Source organism: Equus przewalskii, chromosome 2 (genome assembly GCF_037783145.1).
Source record: "Equus przewalskii isolate Varuska chromosome 2, EquPr2, whole genome shotgun sequence".
Taxonomy (NCBI): Eukaryota; Metazoa; Chordata; class Mammalia; order Perissodactyla; family Equidae; genus Equus; species Equus przewalskii.
In genome coordinates, this window is record NC_091832.1 from 77,303,024 (window position 1) to 77,327,492 (window position 24,469).

The 24,469-nt window shown below is 35.5% G+C and overlaps 1 protein-coding gene across 6 annotated transcripts in view; it reads left to right on the top strand.

The window, feature by feature from the left end:
* The window catches only part of PDGFC (platelet derived growth factor C), a 207,751-nt gene that overhangs the window by 135,870 nt on the left and 47,412 nt on the right, over positions 1-24,469 (top strand). For all 6 annotated transcript variants that reach the window (XM_008514442.2, XM_008514444.2, XM_070608823.1 and 3 more), the window contains one exon: positions 18,965-19,145. In XM_008514442.2, coding sequence (XP_008512664.1) covers positions 18,965-19,145 — 181 coding nt within the window. The remainder of the gene's footprint in view (positions 1-18,964; positions 19,146-24,469) is intronic.

Consider the following 24,469-nt stretch of genomic DNA (forward strand, 5'->3'; position numbering starts at 1 on the left):
TTTTTTGAGGAAGATTAGCACTGAGCTAACATCTGCTGCCAATCCACCTCTTTTTTGCTGAGGAAGACTGGCCCCGAGCTAACATCCGTGCCCATCTTCCTCTACTTTATATGTGGGATGCCTGCCTCATCATGGCTTGCTAAGTGGTGCCATGTCTGAACCAGGGATCTGAACCAGCGAACCCTGGGCTGCTGAAGCTGAACGTGCACACTTAACCGCTCTACTGCCGGGCAAAACATTTTTATAACTTAAATTAGACAATACAGGTGAATGAAAAACTAGAAAGTCTAGAAAACTAACAATTTTCAATAGATAATAAAAATTTCTTCCATTTATTATCTTCTTTATGCCAGATCCCACTCTGTTATTACCTCTTGGAACCACTCTGATTGGTATTATATCTGAAAAAGGATAAGGGATATATCTCTTATCAGAAGAGTTAGATGGAGGGAATGTCAGATGAATTCTGACATATGCTTTTGGGTTCTAAAGGGTGACCTTTTAAGGTGTGATTTGTGCTGTACAGTAAATAAGAAAAAGGATTTTGTCCTGCAAGACAGCACTTGCAGTTTATGGTAGCCATAGGTCTTCGCTGTTTATCATTTGACACTTTGGAAGAGTTTTTATGAAAGTGACGTGGGAGGCGGCGGTATTATAACATTTCTGGTGGAGGTGGCTTCACTTCCATTGATGGGATTAGAGCTTCTAATCCTGGGCCTGTGTGGTCAGAGGGCAGGCCTTGCACAATCTGGGACACCGCTGTGTAGTGCATTTGCTTGACCTCTCAACACTTCCATTAGTGTATGTTTTTCCTCTTCATAATACACTGGTATTTACAAGTTGGTTTCCATGGATATTGCCTGTAGAAAATTATATTTGGTGATAACAGTGCTACATAGACCTTGGAAAATAATAAAATTTTCTGGAAAATGTAGTAGTGGGTATGTTTTAATAATATGTTCTGTGTGTAAGCTGCATATTTTTTGACGTAACTGCACACATCAAAAGAAATATGATTTGGTTCTTAAACTAGAGGAAAAAAAGCTAAGATTTTTTACTCTTTTTTTTTATTTATTGTTTTTTGAGGAAGGTTAGCGCTGAGCTAACATCTTCTGCCAATCCTCGTCTTTTTGCTGAGGAAGACTGGCCCCGAGCTAACATCCGTGCCCATCTTCCTCTACTTTATATGTGGGATGCCTGTCACTGCATGGCTTGACAAGCGGTGCATAGGTCCTCAACCCGGAGCCGAACTAGTGAACCCCGGGTCGCCGAAGCTGAACGTGCACACAACCGCTGCACCACCAGGCCAGTCCCCAAGTAAAGCTAAGATTTTTTATGATGACCTTCTGAACTATCTAGTTCAGTCCTTTATTTTATCGAAGAGGAACCTGAAGTCTAGAGCCATTTTATATTGAACGTCTATTTCCTTAAAATAACCAGTTAATCCATCTCTGATTTCAGAGATTGCTCTCATTTCAGAGCAGAAATGCTCTGCTCATCTGTTTATGTTTGTTAAAGTACTAGTCTACGGAATGAATTGTGCTGGCTCACGTGAAATTTCTTTTAAACTCTGAGAGTCTTTTTTCTCATAAATCCTTCCATTATGAGATAAATTTTCAGTAAGTATAAATGCTCAAAATAAATACCTTGAGTCTTTTTTAGAACATTCATATTCAGGAGCTGTACCTGAAATTCTCTAATAGCCTAAAAGGAAGAATATTTTCATTTCACTTTGGTATATTCTGAAACAAACTCATTTTATCATTTTCACAGACATTATCACCAAAAAGTAAATTTGTGTATCTAAACAGATGAGCCTTTTAAAATGCCTTATGCTGCTGATCAGCCATTTAAACGGTTTCTTTTAAAATCAGGCCTGAAGAGATGATAATGCTTTGATAAGCATTAGCAAGAGAACTGTCCAAATTTTATCATCACACTACTTAAATATTTCTCTCAACTTTAGATAAATCCATATCTAGAGCACCTTGGTATCTGCAAATGTAGCAACAGTACAACCTAGATAAAAAATGAAAGAACCTAACCTATCGTAATCCTTTGGAGATATCTCGATTAATGATATCATGGTATTTTATAAATACATTTCGGCAATGGTATTCAGCTATTCAAAGAACGTATTTGGTTGGTAGAAAAATAACTTACAGAAGGGGCAGCCTATAGGGTGCCTTTTGGTAATGGTTAATTGTGGGTTTCCTAGGCCTGAAAACGTCTTGGTGTTGGGTAGGTGAGGGTGTATTCACAGCTTTTCCTTCTTATCTTAAATTTCGATGCCCTTTAAGTAAACCTTGATATGTACATTCCCGTTTCAATATTCCCAAATAGACTAAACTCTGTGCTGTAATTAGGATGCATGATAGGAAGTCCTACTTTTTCCCATATCCACCTACCTCTACTGGCATACTGTCCCTTTATTCTTACCCTATGTATTGAAAGTAGAAGGGAAAATGACAAGGCGATAATCCATGAGAGAAAATTTTTTCTTAAGTCTAAATAGAATGTTAATTTCCTTTCTTAAATTTCTTTCCTCAACTTTCTGTCAATACTACAGTGGTTCATTTGGCACACGTAATAAAGGTATACTGTCTGTCATTTATGTGAAATGTTATTTAATTATTACTAATTTAATAGTGACTCACTCAATATGTGTTTAATAACAGCCACACACCACAAAGCATCGCACAAGACAAGCCTAAATGTTAATGAGATTTTTGTTTTAAAACTAATTACAAGATAGAGAAGTGGTCCTTAGAGGAGAGAGGAACATGAATACCATACCTTGTCTTGAGAGCAACCTCTGAATTGACTTAGTAACATTAGCTGCCTAAATCTGGGCAGTATTTTGGTAATAGTACAATGATATGATGTGCTGTTTCTGTAAAAATGCATACTTACACCCAGTAGTTGACTGAGGGTAGGTAATCACATATTTCAGGGACTGATCAGTCTCGGAAAAAATGCAGAGCATGTGAGTGAGTGCTTTTTATACATTAAATCATTTAATCTCCACAATCATAAAGTTGATACTGTTATTGTGCCTATTTTATAGGGCATAAAAATACTGACACAAAAGTATTCAGTATTTTCACAATCTGTTAATGAATCTGTATTCTAGTACAATGAAAGGAGCAACTGTTAATAAAAATAGCAAACATATATGTGCTTAGATTGTTTTAGGCAGGCTAGATTTAGGACGTTACTCCCGCAGGGGAGAATGGCCAAGGAGGCTGGTTGTGAGGTCTGCCATGAGCCAAAAATAGTGTTCCATGCAAATTATCACTAAGTGAATAATAAATTATCACTAAGTGAATTCTGGGGTTTGCTCTTCCACAGGGTGAGGTCTTCCATGGGTTGCATGTATGGTTGTGAGGACAGCAATTATTAAAAAGAAATCCTACCATATACTGAGCAACCTATTTTTAGACACCACTCTACAGTGGTATGTGCATTCTCTCCTTTAATCCTCACAACAACCTTAAGAGTTAGTGAATATTATTCCCATCTTAAAGAAGAGGGTCTGGAGAGTTTAAGTCAGAATTCTCAACAACGCATTTGGCACTGGATGAGTCTTTGTGGCATCCTCTTTAGAGAGAGTATTGTGTAATGGTTAAGAATATGGGCTCTGGAACCTAAAGCAAGGTTCCTACCCAAGGTCTATTGCTCTTAGTTGTATGACTTTTGCCTTGTTATATTACCCCTTTGTACCTCAGTTTCCCCATCTGTAATATGGGTAAATAATAGTAGCTGTGGATAGGGTTGCGTTTGAAGATTGAGTGAGTTCATATTTACAAAGCATCTGGCATGTAGTACGTACTACATATTGTTTACTTTATTACTAAGATTATTATTTTGTACAAACATTTTAGAAGACTTGGGATTTTGACAAAAATTCTGGTAAATTCACATCTTTTTATCATTTAGTAATATTGAATGAATTTCTTCATATAGTGTTTATATTTTATTGGTAAAATTTATTACTACATATCTTTATAATTTTAAAGTGAAAGATTTTTTTCTGTATTCAGTTTGTTTTTTGCTGTCATAAAGAAAAACTATTAATATTTGCATATTGATCTTCTATTTAGACACTTTGCTAAATTATTTTAGTTCCAAATGGTTTCATCTACTTTCCAAATATATACAGCATGTAACCCTCCTTCACCTCCACCTGCCCTACCGTACTCCAGGTCACCCCATCCACACCTGGATTATTTCCAAGCTCTTCCAGCTCTTCTCTGCTTACCCCCTATAGTCTGTTCCCACGGAAATCACTTATCAACCAAAGATCACTCTTCTCTATTTCTATTACATTTATGTTCTTTTCTTTCTTTTTAGCTAGAACCTCCCTTCAAAATGCTGAAAATAGTGGTGAGAATGGACAATTCTGTCTTTGTTCTAACTTTAATGAGAATGACTTTAATTTTATTTAATGTAATACTTGCAGTTAGTTTCCATTCAATAATTTTTTAGCATGATTTGAAAGTTTCCTGCTATTCACAGTTTACTCAATTTTCATCTACACAGTTGATTTTATCATATGGTTTCAGCATTTATTAATATGATTATATAGTTTTCTCTTTTTAATATTCTAAAAGGTCATTCTTATATTCATCCTTATGTTCATAAGGTAAATCCATACTCTGTTATGAATTATTATATCTTTTAACACCCTGATGGATGATATTCGATCCAATTTTATTTGGAATTTTTTGCATTTCCCTCAATTTATGAGTCAAATTGGTCTTAATTTTTAATGTTTGATATTATCGTTTTAAAGAACTTTGATATAATACTTTTTCATTTATTAGGTATTTTTACTTTTTTCCAGCTTTATTGAGATATAAGTGCCATATAGTATGGGGCAAGTTTAAGGTGTACAAATGTTGATTTGATACACTTAAATATTGCAGGAGGATTACTGCCGTAGCATTAACTAACACCTCCTTCATGCCACGTAATTCCGTTTCTTTTTTGTGGTGAGAACATTTAAGATCTACTCTCTTAGCGACTTTCAAGAATATGATACAGTATTGTTAACTATGTTCATAAGATTTAGGCTAGCTTTTTTTATTATTAATTGGGTGAATATCTGCCATTTTCAGTTTTTTTACGATTGCTTATATAAAATTGGAATTATATGGTCCTTTAAAGTCAGATATAACTCCTATAAAACTCCCTGCCGTCACATCTTTTTTTATTGATAAATATTTGACAACCTTTTTAATTTCTTTTAGAGTTATCACTCTGTTCACTTTCTCTACTTTTTCCGTCAACTTTGATAATTTATGTTTTCTAGTAAGTCATCCTTTTCACTTAGCTTTTCAGATTTAATTGGCATAAAGTTACATAAAACATACAAATGTTAAATACATTTTCATCTGTGATTATATTTTCTTCCTCATTCCTAACCATATAAATTCTTCATTCATTTTCCTTTTCTCTCTCCTTCTCCTTCTCCCTCCTTTCTGAGAACCAGCTTTTGGTTTTAATTCTGAATTGTAACTTTTTTTTAATATGTCTTTTATAGTTTTTGTCTTCATTAGTTTTCACCTTATACTTTGTTTTGTTTTTCTTGATTTTTCTAGATTTTCGGATTGAATTCATGGTTCATATATTTGCAGTATTTTTATTTAGGAATAAGGTAATTTTAAACCGTTAATTTCTTGCCATGTACAATCCCACCATGTGGGTGTACAATGTAACCATTTCTTGCAGGTGAGACTCTCATATTTTCATTAGTGGTACTCCACCATGTGTGGTCAGTCCTCTGAAGCGTGCTTGTTGGTTTAACTTACACAGTTCCTATGTAGATTTGAAATTCATAAAGAATTTAGAATGACTAAAAATAAGTAGTGCCGAATTAATTAAAATAAATATCTGTAAAATGTATATACCCAAATTATCAAGTTGACTGATCAGTTTTATTTGAATGACACTTAATGTTTCTCCAGCTATTGACAAGACCGTTTGGCCAATTTGAACAAAGGCACACAGATTCTGTGCAGTTAGGCCTCAAAATAAAGCAAATCTAATTATGGAGGCATATTTTAAATATAATAGGCAGTGTGGCTTAGCCTTAAGAGCGTGGGCTCTGGAATCCAACTGGCCAAACTGAAACCTTGGCTCTCCATTTAGTTGCTGTGTCACCTTGGCCAGGTTCTTAGCTTTTCCATATTTTATAATCTATAAAATGGGCACAATAACAGTATCAACTTTTTATTATTGTTGTGAGGATTGAATGAATTAATGTATAAAAGCAATTAATAACTGTAATTATTTCTAAATTTATTTTCAATATGAGTTAAAGCATGGATAAACATTTTGGAGTCCAAAAATGTATCTAAAACTTCTATTCTGTGTATGAGTTGCATTCTGCTAAACTGAAATATAAGCCAGTAAGCACTGTGGAATAATTGTCATCTTATTAATTTTATTACCTTCCCCTGCAAGCTCCGGCTCCAGCTGACACTTGCAGAGCCAGACCTTTTTAAGATCCCCATTCATTTGTTGGCAGGGTTTCCCACCACCGTCAGGTTCGATAATTCATGGGGTTGATTTAATTGACAGGGTTTTAGTTAGTATGAACTAGAAACAGCCTGTTTTGCAGGGTTGGTTTATTTTTGTTGAAGGAAGTTGGGTGTCTGACAATTACGTTTACCAGTGAATTTATTTCTTTGGTTTACTCCTCACAATCCTTACGAGTAAGAAAGCAGCCCTCATGTCCTCACCGTTTTTAAATTCCCACATGAGAACGAAAATTTTGTCTACAATACCAGACTTGTTTGTCAAACATAAAAGAACATAAATCCTCCATGGGTCCCCAGGGGTATGTTAGAGAAAGGGAGTGATCATTATAAACCACTTAAGCGCTGTGTGCTCTGTATCATGTTGCCGTGAGAAAGTGATGTTTGATTGGCTCATAAAATAGGTTTAGTAAATCCTTTAAATACTGATGTGAGCAATTGTGCATGATGGAAATTAATACCTGAGAGCATATTGTCAGGATTACCTTGTCTCTGGAACAGTCACCTGGACATGCGTAGATTTCTGCATTTAAGGATGATTATGTTTTGTGATTTCACTTTATGTGTCAAATGTTGCTGGGTTTTGTCATTTCCCTTTCATTTGCCTACGACCTACAGATATCTTTTGTCATTGTTTTCCCTCTTCATTTTCTTCTTAATGTTTTGGGCTGTGTTGTAGTATACTGACCAACCAACTACTGCAATGAATCCCATATTCTGCAAATGGATGACTGAATTTAATGCATTAGTCTTTTTTCTTTCTCTTTCTTTTCTTTTTTTTCTTTCTTCTTCTTCCTTTTTTTTTCTTTTTGTGGGGAAGGAAGGTTGGCCCTGAGCTAACAGCTGTTGCGACTCTTCCTCTATTTTGTATGGGGGATGCTGCCACAACATGGCTTGATGAGCAGTGTGTAGGTCCACACCCGGGGATCTGAATCAGCAAACCCCAGGCCACGGAAGTAGAGTATGTGAACCTAACCACTACACCACCGGGCCAGCCCCTGCATTAGTCTTTTTTCAGCCGCATTCTATAGTCTCAAACAAGTCAAAAGGAAATACGGAATCAAGTGAAAATGATTTTTGTTTTGTTTTGTCTTTCTCTGCTTTGAAGATCAGACGGCAACAATGAGGCGTGGGAATACTTTTCAGGTGGACCCTCAGTTGGTCTATTATGCATGATCTTGAATATGATTTAAGTAAAAATGGCTAGTTTTGTGACTATATCCTTTAGCAAGAGCATTTACTGTTTTGATTAAGAGGGAAAACTAAGCGTTAGTAAATAATGATTTTATTAATGCTTTTCAATTCCATAGATATCTAAACAATTGTTGGGTATGAATATAAAAGTTAATGGTAGAATAATTGGATGAAATTTAGAATTATATTGTTATATGACACCACTTCTGGAAAAAGTCTAAAAATGCCTAATTTACTGTGAAAGAATTAGTAGCATATGTTAAGTTCTGCTATTTTGTAGGCAAAGAACATAGTACTTTTTTAGATGTTCATTTCATTTAACCTTCATGGAATGCAAAGCTGTCTAGATTTTTAAAGTACTATGATAAATGTATGTGTTAGACTTGTGTGAGCATGTGAGAATTAATTGCCAGCAGTCTAACTGCACATCCAGAAATTGTTATAAAGGTTAATTTTTTTTTAATGTCATCAAATTCAGTAGAAAATCTTCATGAAAAAAGTAGTAATGTACTTGTCACTCCTCTTATTTGCAGAGCAGTGATTTTTGTATCAGTATGTAAGTTAGATAAAGCCAAGTTTAAGACTTTTTTGTTCCTTAATAAATTCTTTACATTGATAATCCACATATTTCCGTGTGTGATTAAAAATTCCTTTTAAATACCTTTAAAGAGCTTACCAAGCAGATAAACACATAATAGTGTTTCTTTTTTAACAGAAATGAAAAGAAAATCATGTACAGTAAGATAGATATGTGAGTTGTTAGTTTTAGGTTTCTTGCACATGATATTTTTTTCTCTTAAGATGCTTCTATTAGCAAGATTATAATAGGGTTTTTTTCTTTTTTTTTTTTCTGAGGAAGATTCACCCTGAGCTAACATCCGTGTCAGTCTTCCTCTATTTTGTATGTGGGTTGCTGCCACAGCATGGCCGCTGACGAGTGGTGTAGGTCTGCATCCAGGAACTGAACCCGGGTCACCAAAGTGGAGCATGCTGAACTTAACCACTAGGCCATGGGGCTGGCCCCATTATAATAGTTATTTTTAAAATGGTCTGAAGAAAATTTTTGATGCTATGCATTCAGCTCAATGAGTTCATTGAAAACAACTTCATAATTTGCAAATCCAGTGGATCTTTTTGGTTTTCATCTCCTTTGATCTTTCTTTGGCCCTTTGCACTGCTGACCACTTCTGCTTCTGGTGGAGAGTCCCCCTTCCCCTTCCCTTAATTCTCTGCCCCCGCTCACGATGGTTTTCCTCTTGTTTCCTTGACTGCTGCTTTTCAGGATGCATTTGTTTAAAGATCTTTTCTTTCTACCCATATTTGAAATGTTGCTGTTTCCTGGCATTCCTCAAATGTGCAATGATTATACATCTGTGTTACTCCTCTCATTGAAACCTCGACGCCTGTACCTCATAGGCTGAAAGGATGGCAAACTCAAATGCTTACAGGGGTAGATAATGTAAATAAGTGAATATCTGGGTATTTTTTCAAAACCAGCATAGAAAGTAGATAGGGATTTTTAAAAAGCTATTTCCACTTGGTCCTCGCTATGGAGTAATGAAGGAATTCCTCTTTCTTTTGAAGGAGGAATTACTTGAATTGATGCCAAGGAATGAAGGCCCAGTGTTCATTCCTTCATTCAGCAAATACAGATAGAGTGTTTACTGTGTGCCTAGCACATAGGTGCTAGGAATAAGACAATAAATTAAATAAAACTTCTCCCTTTCCTGGAGCTGACACCAGTTCTGGAAATCTGAGCCCTCACAGAGTCGTGCCAGGGCTAATAATATTTAGTATTACCAGATTTTCAAATTTAAAAAAAAAGCCAGAAATCCAGACTTTTTTGTGAAATTCCATTTTTTAAAATGTTGACTTAAAATTTTTAAAGAAACAGAGGCTTTTGAAACTGTGCCTACCTGTTTGCAATGTTGGCTTACAAAATAATATTCTAACATCTGACTCTGAAATTCCAAGGCCTTCTCACCCACAGCTGTTTTTCCAGCTTGATCTCCATCTGCTTCTTTGTCTCCCATCCTCTATTCACAGTTGACATGGCTGACTCCTTCTTTCTTCTATTATGTTTTACTTATTGTACTTCTTGGTAGAATGCATTTCTTTTTCACCCCTGATCCGTCAGTACTCATTGACAGCCCAGATGTCAAGTCCTTTGTAAACTGACCCTAATCTCACTGTATAGAATTACTCTCCCTCTGCCAGGATTCCACAGTATTTCCTACATGCTCTCATTAGGGCACTCACCAAAGTGTTTTATGGACCCTGAGCCCAAAGAAGCTCTAGTTTCATCTTCGTATCCAGAGAATCTAGCATAGCACTTTGCACCAAGTCACTGCTCCATAAATACTTGTAGAATGATTGACCAGACCTGAAATCTGGCCCTCTTCAAACTAGCAGTGGTGGTAACCTCCATCAGACAGGTTTACCGCCCAAGCACAGAACATAACAGATATTCTATGAATAGAAGCTTTGTTTCACATGTAAACAGTCCTGATATAAAAATTACCCTTTGATTTAAAATGGTAGTTATCATCTTTTGTTCCAAGTATATCTGAAATAACTACTTAGGTCTGTTCTACCCAACTCCTCTTACGCCTGTCCCCACCCGCTTCCGAGTCCCACCACGCATGTCCGCCAAAACTCCTGGAATAGTTATACTGGCTGGCTTATGCATTTGTAGTTTATAACCCAGACTTGTCACATGATATAGTGGAAATATTTTCTCCACTTTGTATTTGAGTTTTCTTATTTATTGCTTTCAAACTCCTAAGGTTATATTGAAAGGTAGATGTGGGGGTGAGGGCAAGGGATGCAGGACAGAGAAGACGACAAACTTTATTGAGTGGCAGCTGTGTGCCAACAATGCTTTAGGCACTGCACTTGTGCTGTGCCATTTTTCCTTTCTTAGAACATCCCTGTAAGCTAGGTAACATTGCCCTCAACTCAAGGATAAGAAAATGAGGCTGAAACAGGCTGAGTTATGTGCCAGAAGAGAGTTCTGGATACTTCCTTAGGACAAAAATGTATAGGTATAATTGATTCATTTTATACGTTGTCCTTTTTCAACAATTTTTTCTTCTGTAAATTCGATACTGCACAAAATATATTACTTTTAGTTGTCTGGTATCTACTAAATTTAGACTTTTTTGTTGAGGTGTTATAATTGACATGCAATATTATATTAGTTTCAGTTGTACAATATAGGGATTGAATATTTATATACATTATGAAATGCTGACCACGATAAGTCTAATTGCCTTCTGTCACTCTACAAAGTTATTAGAATATTATTGACTGTTCTGTCTACATTGTACGTTACATCCCCATGGCTATTTATTTTAAACTAGAAGTTTGTACCTCTTAATCCCCTTCATCTATTTTGCCCATTCTCCCACTCCTCTCCAGTAGTAACCACAAGTTTGTCCTCTGTATCTATGAATCTGTTCCTGTTTTGTCTTGTTTGTTTGTTTTATTTTTTTAGATTCCACATATAAGTGAAATCATACAGTATTTGTCTTTCTCTGTCTGACTTATTTCACTTAGCATAATATCCTCCAGGTCCATCCATGTTGTCACAAATGGCAAGATTCCTTTTTTTAATATGGCTGAGTAACACTCGATTGTATATATACCACATCTTCTTTATCAATTCATCTATCGTTGGATGCTTAGGTTGTTTGCATAGCTTGGCTATTGTAAAGAATGTTACAGTGAACATAGGAGTGCGCATGTCTTTTTGAATTAGTGTTTTCATTTTCTTTGGAGAAATACTCAGAAGTGGAATTGCTGGATTGTATGGTAGTTCTATTTTTAATTTTGTGATGAGCCTCCGTACTGTTTTCCATAGTGGCTGCACTGGTTTACGTCACCAACAGTGTACAAAGGTCCCCTTTTCTCCATGTCCTCACCAAAACTTATTTTTTGTCTTTTTGATGATAGCCATTCTGACAGGTGTGAAATGATATCTCATTGTGGTTTTGATGTGCATTTCCCTGATGATTAGTGGTGCTGAACATCTTTTCATGTGCCTGTTGTCCATTTGAATGTCTTGTTTGAAAAAATGTCTATTTGGATCCTCTGCTCATTTTTTAATCAGATTGCTTTTATGATATTAAGTGGTATGAGTTCTTTATATATTTTGGAGATGAACCCCTTATTGGATATGTCATTGGCAAATGTCTTCTCCCATTCACTAGGTTACCTTTTCTTTTTGCTGATGGTGTTCTTCACTATGAAAAAGCTTTTTAGTTTGGTATAGCCCCATTTGTTTATTTTTGCTTTTCTTGCCTTTACCTGAGGAAACAGATCCAAAAAAATATTGCTAAGACCAATGGCAGAGACTTACTGCCTATGTTTTCTTGTAGGAGTTTTATGATTTCAGGTCTTACATTCAGGTCTTTAATCCACTTTGAGTTTATTTTTGTTTATGGTGTAAGATAGTGGTCCAGTTTCATTCTTTTGCATGTAGCTGTCCAGTTTTCCCAACACCATTTATTGAAGAGACTCTTTTCCCCATTGTTGTCTGTTTTTGCCTCCTTTGTCATAGATTAATTGAACAAATGTGAATGGGTTTATTTCTGGGCTCTCTGTTCTGTTCCCATTGATCTGTATGTCTTTTTTTATGCCAGTACCATACTGTTTTGATTTCTATAGCTCTGTAGTATAGTTTGAAATCAGAAATTATGATACCACCTGTGTTATTCTTCTTTCTCGAGATTGCTTTGTCTATTTGGGGTTTTTTGTAGTGCCATACAGATTTTAAGATTATCTGTTCTAGCTCTGTGAAAAATGCCACTGGTATTTTGATAGAGATTGCATTGAATCTCTAGATTGCTTTGAGTAGTATGGACATTTTAGCAATGTTAATTCTTCCAGTTCATGAGCATGGTATATCTTTCCATTTATTTGTGTCACCTTCAATTTCTTTCATCAGTGTTTATGGTTTTCAGAGTACAGGTCTTTCATCTCCTTGGTTAAATTTATTCCTATGTATTTTATTCTTTTTGGTGCAATTGTAAATGGGATTGTCTTATTAATATCTCTTTCTGCTATTTTTTTATTAGTGTATAGAAATACAACAGGTTTCTGTATATTAATTTGGTATCCCGCTGAATTAATTTATTAGTTCTAGTAATTTATGGTAGCATTTTTAGAGTTTTCTATATATAGTTTTGTGTCATTTGCAAATAATTACAACTCTATATCTTCCTTTCCAATTTGGATGCCTTTTACTTCTCTTTCTTGCCTAATTGCTCTGACTAGGACTTCCAATATTATGTTAACTAAAAGTGGCGAGATTGGGCATCCTTGTCTTGATCTTGATCTTAAAGGAAAAGCTTTCAGCTTTTCATGTGGCATACGATGTTCTGTGGGTTTGTCATATATGGCCTTTATTATGTTGATATATGTTCCCTCTATACACACTTTGTTGAGAGTTATTATCATAAATGGATGTTGAATTTTGTCAAATGCTTTTTCTGCATCTATTGAGATGATCGTATGATTTTTATCCTTCATTTTATTGATGTTGTGTATCACGTTGAATGATTTGTAGATGTTAAACCATCCTTGCAACCCCAGAATAAATCCCACTTGATCATGGTGTGTGATCTTTTAATGTATTGTTGAATTCAGATTGCTAATATGTTGTTGAGGATTTTTGCATCTATGTTCATCAGGAATATTGGCCTGAAGTTTTCTTTTTTTGTAGTGTCTTTGTCTGGTTTTGGTATCAGGGGAATACTGGCCTCATAAAATGAATTTGGAAGTATTCCTTCCTCTTCAATTTTTTCTAATAATTTGAGAAAGATAAGTATTAACTCTTCTTTGCATGTTTGGTAGAATTCACTTGTGAAACCATCTGGTCCTGGACTTTTGTTTGTTGGGAGTTTTTTGATTACTGATTCAATTTCATTCCTAGTAATCTGTCCATTCAGATATTCTGTTTCATCTTGATTCAGTCTTGGAAGATTGTATGTTTCTAGAATTTTACCCATTTCTTCTAGGTTGTCCAGTTTGTTGGCTTATATTTGTTCGTAATCTCTTATGATTCTGTGTATTTCTATGGTTTTGTTTGTAATTTCTCTGCTTTCATTTCTGATTTTATTTATTTGGCCTGATGGATCTGGCTAAAGATTTATCCATTTTGTTTATCTTTTGAAAGAACCAACACTTAGTTTCATTGATCTTTTCTATTATTGTTTTAGTCTCTATTTCATTTATTCCTGCTCTGATCTTTATTATTTCCTTCCTTCTACTAACTTTGGGCTTTGTTTGTTCTTTTTCTAGTTCCTTTAGGTGTAAATGTAGAATGTTTATTTGAGATTTTGTTTCTTTCTGGAGGTAGGCCTCTATTGGTAAGAGCCTCCCTCTCAGAACTGCTTTTTCTGCAGACCAAAGATTTTGGAACATTGTGTCTCCACTTTCATTTGTTGCAAGGTTTTTTTGATTTCCTCTTTGATTTGTTCATTGACCTATTGGTTGTTTAATGTCATTTTGTTGTCTCCATGTGTTTGTGTTTTTTTCAGTTTTCTTCTTGCAGTTGATTTCTAGTTTCATACTATGTGTTCAGAAAAGATGCTCGATATGATTTCAATCTTCTTAAATTTATTGAGGCTTGTTTTGTGGCCTGATGTGTGCTCTATCCTAGAGAATGTTCCATGTGCACTTGAAAAGAATGTGTATTCTGCTGTTTTCAGATGAGATGTTTTGTATATATTTATTAAGTCCATCTGGTCTAATGTGTTTAAGACTACTGTTTCCTTATTGATTTTATGTCTGGATGATCTATCCATCAATGGAAGTGGGATATTAAATTCCTCTAGTATTTATTGGTTTGCTGTCAGTTTCTTCCTTTATGTTCATTAATATTTTCTTTATATAGTTGGGTGCTTCTATGTTGGGTGCATAGATATTCACAGACATTATATCCTCTTGTTGGATTGACCCTTTTATCATTATTTAATGCCTTTCTTTGTCTTCTGTTACAGTCTTGGCTTTAAAATCTGTTTTGACTGATATAAGTATTGCTACCCCAAGTTTCTTTTCATTTCATTCGTATGGAATATCTTTTTCCATCTCTTCACTTTCAGTCTGTGTGTGTCTTTAGATCTGACATGAGTCTCTTGTAGGTAGCATAGGTCTTGTTTTTTTATCCATTCCTATGGATTGGTTGGAGAATTTTTTCCATTTACTTTTAAATTGATTATTGATAGGTATGTACTTAGTGCCATTTTGTTGATTGTTCCTGGCTGTTTTTGTAGATCCTTTCTATTTCTTTCTTCTTCCGTTTCTTTTTTCCCTTGCAATTTGATGGGTTTCTTTAGTATTATGTTTGGATTTCTTTCTCATTTGTGTATTTATTGTAAGCTTTCTCTTTGTGGTTACCCTGAGGTTCACATATAACATCCTAAGTATATAATAGTCTCTTTTAAATTGATTGCAACTTAAATTTGAACATATTCTAAAGCTTTATATTTTTCTGCCCCCCCCACCTTTTATATGTTTATGATACATTTTACATCTTTTTATTTTATGCATCCTTAACTAATTATTGTAAGTTTAGTTAATTTTACTACTTTTGTCTTTTAACCTTCATACTTGCTTTATAAGTGATTTAGCTACTACCTTTATTATTTATTTTCTTTTCCAGTGAGATTTTTACTTTCATATGTTTTCTTGTTATTAATTAGTGCCCTTTCTTTTTAGCTTAGAGAAGTTCCTTTAACGTTTCTTGTAATGCTGTTTTAGTGGTAATACACTCCTTTAACTTTTCCTTATCTTGAACTCTTCATCTCTCCTTCAATTGTGAATGATAAACTTTCCAGGTAGAGAATTCTTGGTTGGAATTTTTTTCTTTCAGGACTTTGACTATGTCATGCCACTCCCTTTTGGCCCGTAAAATTTCCACTGAAAATTCTGCTGATAGCCTTATGAGGCTTCCCTTGTACATAATAAGTTGTTTTTCTCTTTCTGCTTTTAAGACTCCCTCTTTATCCCTAACATTTACCATTTTGATTATAATGTGACTTGGTGTGTTTCTCTTTGGGTTCATCTTATTTGGAACTCTCTCAGCTTCCTGGACCTAGATGTCTGTTTCATTCCCCACATTAGGGAAGTTTTCAGTTAGTATTTCTTCAAATATTTTTTCTGGCCATTTCTCTCTTTCTTTTCCTCCTGGGACCCCTATAATGTGGATGTTATTCCACTTGATGTCCCAGAGGTCTCTTAAGATGTCCTCACTCTTTTTGATTCCTTTTTCCTTTTGCTGCTCTGACTGGGTGTTCCATTGCTTTGTCTTCCAGCTCTCTGATACATGCTTCCATTTCATCCATTCTACTGTTGAACCCCTCTGGTACATTTTTCTGTGCAGTTACAACTTGTGTTTAGTACTTTCTTATATTTTTCTGTCTCTTTGTTGAAGTTCTCACTGTTTTCATCCATTCTTCTCCTGAGTTTGAGACCATCCTTATGACCATTACTTTGAACTCTTTGTCAGGTAGGTTGCTTATCTCTGTTTCATTAAGCTCTTTTTCTGGGGATTTGCTTTCCTCTTTGGTTTGTAACATTTTCCTTTGTGTTTTCATTTTGCCTGCTCTCTGTGTTTGTCTATATGTATTAGGCTAACTGGCTACTTCTCTCAGTCTTAAAGGAGTGGTCTTGGTAGATGTTCCCATGTGGCCCAGAAGTGCAATATTCCCTTGCCTCCAGAGCCAGGCACTCAATGGTTGTCCCACATGTGGGCTATGGGCCGCAGGCTGTGGGAGGGCCATGGCTGTGGTGCGAGGTGGGCAGGTCATGGGGCATTCTCCCTGCTGGATAGGGAGGGCAAGGTTCAAGGTACTTGCCCATCCCATCTGCAGCTCAGTCTCGTGTGAGATGAGCCGGGCTTGGGGTGCTCAGCTGTCACAGTTGTAGCTTAGTCTGTGCACAAGGTGAACAGGACTCAGGTCACTTACCTCACCCAGTTATGGCTCAGCTGCTGCCCGAGAAGAGCAAGGCTCAGGGCACTTTCTTGGCCCACATGTGGCTCAGGTGATGTGCTGCATGGGTGGCGCCCAAGGCACTCCTCCAGCTTGGTTATGGCACAGAGTGAGTGGAGCACAAACACCATTATTTGCAGGCTAGTCCCAGCAGGTTCCTGCTTCTCCAGTAGCCTCTTTAAGATTAGCCAGTGAATCCCCTCTCTTGTAGTCTAGGCGCTTTTTAAACTCTTGCTTTTGTGGTGGATCTCAGGGCAAGTAGGTCTGTCTGTGAGTGCCCTAAGGGCAAGTTCTCCATTCCCTACAGTTCTGTGGTTCATCTGGTCTTAATCTCAGTTGATTTCCAAAACCAGAGATTTGAGGGGCTCATCTTTTCAGTACCATCACCAAGGGTCTTCAGAGTGGCTGAGGTGGGGCACAGTCCTTTCTCTTCTGCAGGGAGAGTTGGGTATTTTGGGGTCCCTCCCAATTTTGAGTCACCATGCCTGGGATGGAGTCCCTGTGAGGCCATGTCTCTGCCTCTCCTACCCTTCTGTATGCATCAGTTGTATCTTTTGTTGTGGAGGTTCTGTTCATCTAGTCCTTGGGTCCTTTTCAGAGGGAAATTATTCCACAAGTAGCTATAAACTTGTTGTGTCCATGAAAGGTGATGAGTTCAGAGTCTTCCTGTGCCACCATCTTGAACTCACCTCCTGGACTTTTTTTTTTTTTTTTTTGATCTATCAATGTTTTACAACCATGCAAGACCTCCCTTTAAGAAAAGTTTTGCAATGTCCTTTTTAGGATTCTGAAATGCATTTCATAGAAGTAAACATCTATTTATATGTGCATTGTTTAAAAAAACAAATATAATGGCCTGCATGCTATTTAAAGCTGAAATAATAACAAAGTAATTTATATTAAAAAAAAGTATTTCAATACATAAATATACATGCACAATTATACTAGAAAAATAAAAGGTAGTAGCATTTGCATCTTTTAAGTAGACTCATGATTATGACAGCTGTAGATATGGACTAATTTGGATATGTTTAATTGTTTTAATTGTGATGCAAATAGTATAAGCAATGTTCCTGTTAGTGATATGGTTTTCCAAAATATTGAGTAACTCTTGGTAAAGTTCCAAGGTATTAAAATTTTTTTGAATTTATTTGATAGTTGAATTTCTGGAAAATATGCCTTAAACAGTAAAACATATTTGTGTTTATATGTGAGACAATATTAAGTTCTAGACTCAGATGAATGATAGCAGAAATTTCACCTATACAAATGTCCAGTGAACTATTTAAAAGACCTGGAGGATGTGGGACAAATGTGGTTTTTTTGAGACTTTCTATTGTTGAACATCCTTGTACCTTGCCCACAATATTTCACTGTCCTCCTCACACCTAGTCATGGAGACAAGCTAAAAAGTCTCTACAGATTTCTGAAACATTCTCTTAAGGGGAATAATAGCAGCTCTTGATGAGTACCGCTGATCTAAAACTTCCAAACCAAAGTTAACATTTGTTAAGAAAAAATTAATCATTGATTCCTTATGTGTAAGATACTGTGCATAGTGCAGTATAAAACAGAAGTCTATGAGAATTGGTTCCTTTCTTCAAGGATGTAACAGCTTAACTAAGAAGATGGATCAGTTGCATATGTATAGTTAATATTGTGGTTATCAAAAACAGAAAGATGTTGGTGAGCTGAGAACACCCAGAAAGGTCCCATAGAGACAGTACGGTACAAAGTGAGACTTGAAGGATGTGTTTATAATGAAGTGGTTCTAGAAAAGCTTGCATTGCAAATGAGGAAAGGGAGAGACAAGGGGCCTGATTAGGGTAAAAGAGCTACTCTCAGAAATTTAGGGACACTAGTAATAGGAAATAAGATTGGAGTAAGACTGTCATGTCCAAATGAAAAATTAAATTGAATAATTCATGAATTGACTGTCAGATATGGTTGCTCTGTACAAAATATTTAAGTTTTGAGATGGTTATTTAATGGATTTGGAGTTCCTTAACAGTAAAACTAGAATGCTTAGAACAGAAGACTCCTATTTCTTTAGTTAGGAATGCATTTTCCATTGTGTCTCTTCTTTGGAATATTTGATTACATTTACCCAGTTAAATTTGGGATGAACTCATAGCCCTTGTCCACAGATTCACTGCATTCACGGACATGGAATTTGAATCGCCAGAATAACGGATCATGACTTTATGTCTCTTTCTCTGTGTCTCTTTGCAGGTATGATTTTGTAGAAGTTGAGGAACCCAGTGATGGAACGATATTAGGGCGCTGGTGTGGTTCTGGCACTGTGCCAGGAAAACAGATTTCTAAAGGAAATCAAATCAGGATAAGATTTGTTTCTGATGAATATTTTCCTTCTGAACCGGGGTTCTGCATCCACTACAACATTGTCATGCCAGTAAGTAAATAAGAGTCCACTTATTTAATTGAATCAGTTATTTGTTTATTTTATTCCCTTCTAAGCAGGAGAATCCAGACAACCAAAAAACAGAAACCTTTCCGTTGTTTGATTCTTTTTTTCGTAAATGTCAGCATAGTTATCATAAATAACTTGAATTTCGTCATCATCCGCCATGTTAAATACCTTATCAATGCAATGAAATAAAATATATTTTTTACAACATTTAGAAAACTGTAGCATACCCTTCACTGTGCCACAACTCACTATCTGGTATTTCAATGTTGATGGGAAATTACATAGAGTAGATAGCATTTTCTCTTGAAAAAAATAGGAAAATTTGTGTATTTATTATTCTTACCACTTAGGGATCACCATAAAATTTGGACTGTATATTGTCTTCCTGAATTAATTTCAACTGTGAATCAGATTAAACAATAAAATATGATTTTAGTTTGCTAGCAGTGATCTTTCCTTATTTGATACTTTTGCATTTTACTAAATGTTACTTTTACTTTAAAGATGTAAATCTTGAAGCTTACACAGTATTCTGATGGTTCTTATTTTCAAATTCATATATATTTTTTGGAATTAATACATTGCAGAGCTAGAAAGCCAGCACTATTTGACATTAATACTATTTTAACTAAATTCATGTCAGTATTGTACTAAAAGCCCATGCTCTTATGTGATGTTTTACTTTTTCTCCCCCTTAAGGTGGCGTTATTTTTTTCTGTACTTACCAAAAATCTGTGTTTTGGGATGTATTGTTTATACATATGTACATAACATTTTTCTTTTTATCTTTTTCTGGATAAAGCTAAACGAAAGAAGTATGAATTCTTTCCAAATCAATGTATTAGTAAAATATTTTTTTAAATATAGTTCTATTTTCCTACTTATCTTAATATTTATCCTGCTTAGATAATATTTATGGTCCTGTGTGCCCCAAAAAGGAAGTTTTGAAATTCTCACTGGAATTTAAGACATCTATTTTGTCTAATTATAATTGTTATTGTACGGTCATGCACCGCATATTGACATTTTGGTCAGTGATGAACCATGTGTACAATTGTCGCCCTATGAGATTAGTGCCATATAGCTTAAGTATGTAGTTGGCCATACCAGCTAGTTTTGTGTGAGTACACTCTAGGATGTTCACACAAGGATGAAATCATCTAATGACGCATTTCTCAAAACATATGCCCATTTGTTAAGTGATACATGGCTGTGTTTTTAGTTATATTGTTTTTGCTTGTACCCCTTATTTTGTGTATTATTTCAAACATGTATCTATTTGTTGTACTACAACACAAATATTCCAACTCTTTTGCTATTTTTATCACATTCTGCTTATAATACTAATTCAGAAGTATTTATACAAATTGATGATGTCATCTAGTATAGTTTTGAAATATGACCAATAATATCACCATTTAATAATATAAAAATTGGTATCTTTAATGATTTTGACAGGAGTGTTGGCACATCAGTAAGGACACTGGGAACACACATGGTGTGGTCTGCATGCGTGAGCATGTATACTCTAATTGGGTGTAAAAATGCTGCACATGGCAACCTAGCAATTCATGAGGCAAATTAGAAAATATGAAACCAATATTTAACTTTATTTATTATATTCATATTATAATGTTAAGCAGAAATTTCCATTTTTGAATGCCAAACTCAAGTCTGCTGAACGTTATTTAAGCAACTGACTAAATGAAGACATTTAAGTATTGTTTGAAATGCAGCTGAAAAGAAACACTAACATGCAAACTGAAGTTTGAAAATGATAATTTAGTCATTTAGTAACAATAGAATCATTTATTGTGTGTAACTGAAGTTAAGGGAGATCTCCCTAAAATATGTATTATGAACTTATATTGTGAATCTTCATCAATTTCCTTATATAGATTATTTGAGATATCTGTGTCTCTGTTCCATTATGAATAACTTTTTACCAGTATTGATTCTCTACCATTTCCTTTGTTAATTTCCAAAACTTTTCTTAATTAAATAATTTACTATTTTACCTAGAAATGAAAAGTGTTAATAGTAGACAAGGATGGACTTTTTAAAAAACAGCTGATATTTTCATACTGTGATTATTTGTCTGAATAAAGTCACTAAGAATCTATTTAACACACTTTCACAGTATCCTGTTTCACAGAATTTATGAACTTAATTTTTTTCTTAAGTTGATAAGATGGCCTTGGGAGCCAAGGCTGCACTTTGACAAAGTTATACAGTCCACATTTTCAGTTTGGGTTTTAGCACATCTAATGTTCTTACATACTTAAATATGAAACAATTAAATTTTACTGTAGGACATAATAGTGAGTCTCATATCACAGCAAAAGTTTTATTTATCCCAAACCTGTGACATAAATAAACTTTAAACTGAGAAAATATTTGTATTTTAAATGAACTAATCTCTTCATATTATATTAATTTAAATGAGTATAAATAGCAATCTACTATCAGGCTACAGAATAAGACATGAAAGTTAAAAAGTGCATATGCCAGCACTAAGGGTTGTCTTTTTCTGATTTTTTGACCACGTGAATTATCTGGTTGTGTAACCCAAGGAGTTGTGTGGATTCCATGAAATATGTAAAGATAAAAACACTGGAAATTTATAGTGCCTATCTCATTTCTGGGCCCATTATAGGCTCTCAGTAAATATTTGAATGCTGGGTAGATCATATAACACCCCAGCTTAACTAATAGAAGATTCACTGACACTTGTGTTTTTATCTGTAAATGTATATCTGATTCGTGAGCCTTGTAATGAGATAACGAACCACAAGGATCCACTGAAAGAACCACCCATCCTCTTGACTGAGAAAGACCCTGCCACCTGGATTTGACCTGTCACCAGACATTTACTGCATCTGAACTGCATCTGAAAGACTTTAGGTGAAATGTGTATCACTGGTTGCATTATTAAAATTAAATTCAATGCATTTTAAAATGGTTATTGAGATAATTTGATAAATTGTAAAATGGACTTTGGTCGGCTGAGAAGTGACACTCTCCTGGCATCTATTGAGCCACATTTTGTGTGGCAACTAAGTTAGCCTGTGGTGAGCTTCAGAAAGTGGAGATATGTGGAGAAGTAGCATCAGAGTTCTTATATTCATCTGCCTTAAGCTTAGGAAAACAGTGGGCTTTGGGGCTGGAAGAAACAAGAGAACATGATGGTAGGGTCCTACATTGCCGAGTAAGTGTGACTTGGTGATTTTAATTTTACCAGAGAGCTTTCTGGAATGATTGCTTGTATATGAATTTTACAGTCTCACAAGCTTTGATTCTTTTGGGTTTAAATTTACTTCGACAATTTATCTACCTTTGTCTTGGTTTCTATCTCTATCTCTCCTCTCATACAGTCACACTCGTTCTGTTCAATAACTGCCCGAAGAACGGTGAGATTTGATGAGTGAACATTTGACAAGTGGTTTTGCTTTTAAGCCTTACAGAATGTTTTGAATTATCATTGTATATTGCTAAATGACCTTCCTCCTTCCAGTTCCCCCCTACAACACTTACAAGCTGGGCAGCAATCCATCAATCTTATCTGTGTGTCAATGAATGAAAGCCTAAGGGAAGAAAGTTTGCCTTTTGGAGAGCAGACTTAAAAGTTCTTGTGGCATTTGCTCAGGGCCAAGTGCCCCTTCGAGCCCCTGGATCATCTCTGAGACTTTTGTTTTTTGCTTTTTTGCCAGGGATGACTGTCATAATTAGCACACCCACTTCCCCAGAGGCAATGATCTCACTGATTGCAAACCCACCGCTGCAAAATAGGACCGTAGGGGCCACTGGTCACCATGGTTTCTTAACTTTGTAATGATAAGAATGATATTAACCACAAGTCCTTAGTAGACTGTTGACTTCCTGCTTTGAGGTTTGTTAACTGAGTGCCTAGCACAAAGCCAGCATTCCAGCTGCTCATTACTGTTCCACAGAAATTCAGCCATATCCCCTTAGAGTTGTCTACAACCCATGTGGAGCTGCACTAACTTCTCATTTACTATATGTTATCTTTGTTGCTGTTGCACAGTGGTGATGATTCATAGAGTAGAAAACCGAGCATCACAATAATGACACCAGTTATTCTCCTGGTCCTGATACATTAGGCTGTATTACCAAGGGCACATTCTCGCCCCACTTAAAGAATTAGACTGGTTTGGTGTTTTGTTTTTTGGGGGGAGATAGGGGTGGAACATCCAGGGTAGTTAAAGAAATTAGTGCATTCTTATGACATTATAACATTAATGTGTATAATCATCCTTACCTGCTTTTTATCATTAACCCAGTGAATATTTTGCATCTGTTCATACACAGAAAAAAACTTTTGAGTTTAATCACATACTTTTCTGGGACAAATTATGGAGAAAGCTTATTTTAATATTCTGCAAATCTGGCAAGAAAGGGAGATAACCACAGCCTTCTTTGGGAGCATGAATGGATATTTGATTCTAGCCAACCTTTAAGACTCCATGGCTCTGATTACCATGTGTCTTAGTGGTAGTGTTCTAGTACATTAGTTAAAATTCTGGAAACCATCTTTGCCACATGTTGCCATTAAAAATTAAGATGACTTACCCACTCTTTTTCCCTCAACTGATGAATAATAGAGCATATAGTTAAACAAGGGATTACTTATTATTTTGAATAAAGTGATGCTGATCTGATATTTAAAGATTTTATCTATATCTATATCTATATCTATATATCTATATATATAGTTGTTTTTTTTTTTTGAGGAAGATTAGCCCTGAGCTAACTGCTGCCAATCCTCCTCTTTTTGCTGAGGAAGGCTGGCCCTGAGCTAACATCCGTGCCCATCTTCCTCTACTTTATATGTGGAACGCCTGCCACAGTGTGGCTTGATGAACAGTGCCATGTCTGCACCTGGAATCCAAACCGACGAACCCCAGGCCGCTGAAGCAGAATGTGCGCACTTAACCACTGTGCCACCGGGCCGGCCCCTACAGATTTTATATATATTTTATATATAGATATAATTTCCTTTGTAATGTTATGATTTGAGCATAATTGTCTTGATTCTCGTGTACCTTACAATAAGATAGACATCAAATTTGTCTTTCCATCTTACTATTTTAAGTTGGTATTACAGACTAAATTTTACCCTAGAAAAACCTTTCGCTAGTTGTTTGTAGTTTTTTAGAAAAAATAGTTCTAGATTTATTACATAAAGTTTAAGTTTCAGCATTTTAATGCTGTTTTCGAGAATTATTTAGGGAAATATATATTCCTCAGTCATGCCCCATTAATAAATGATGAAAGATAAATTCATG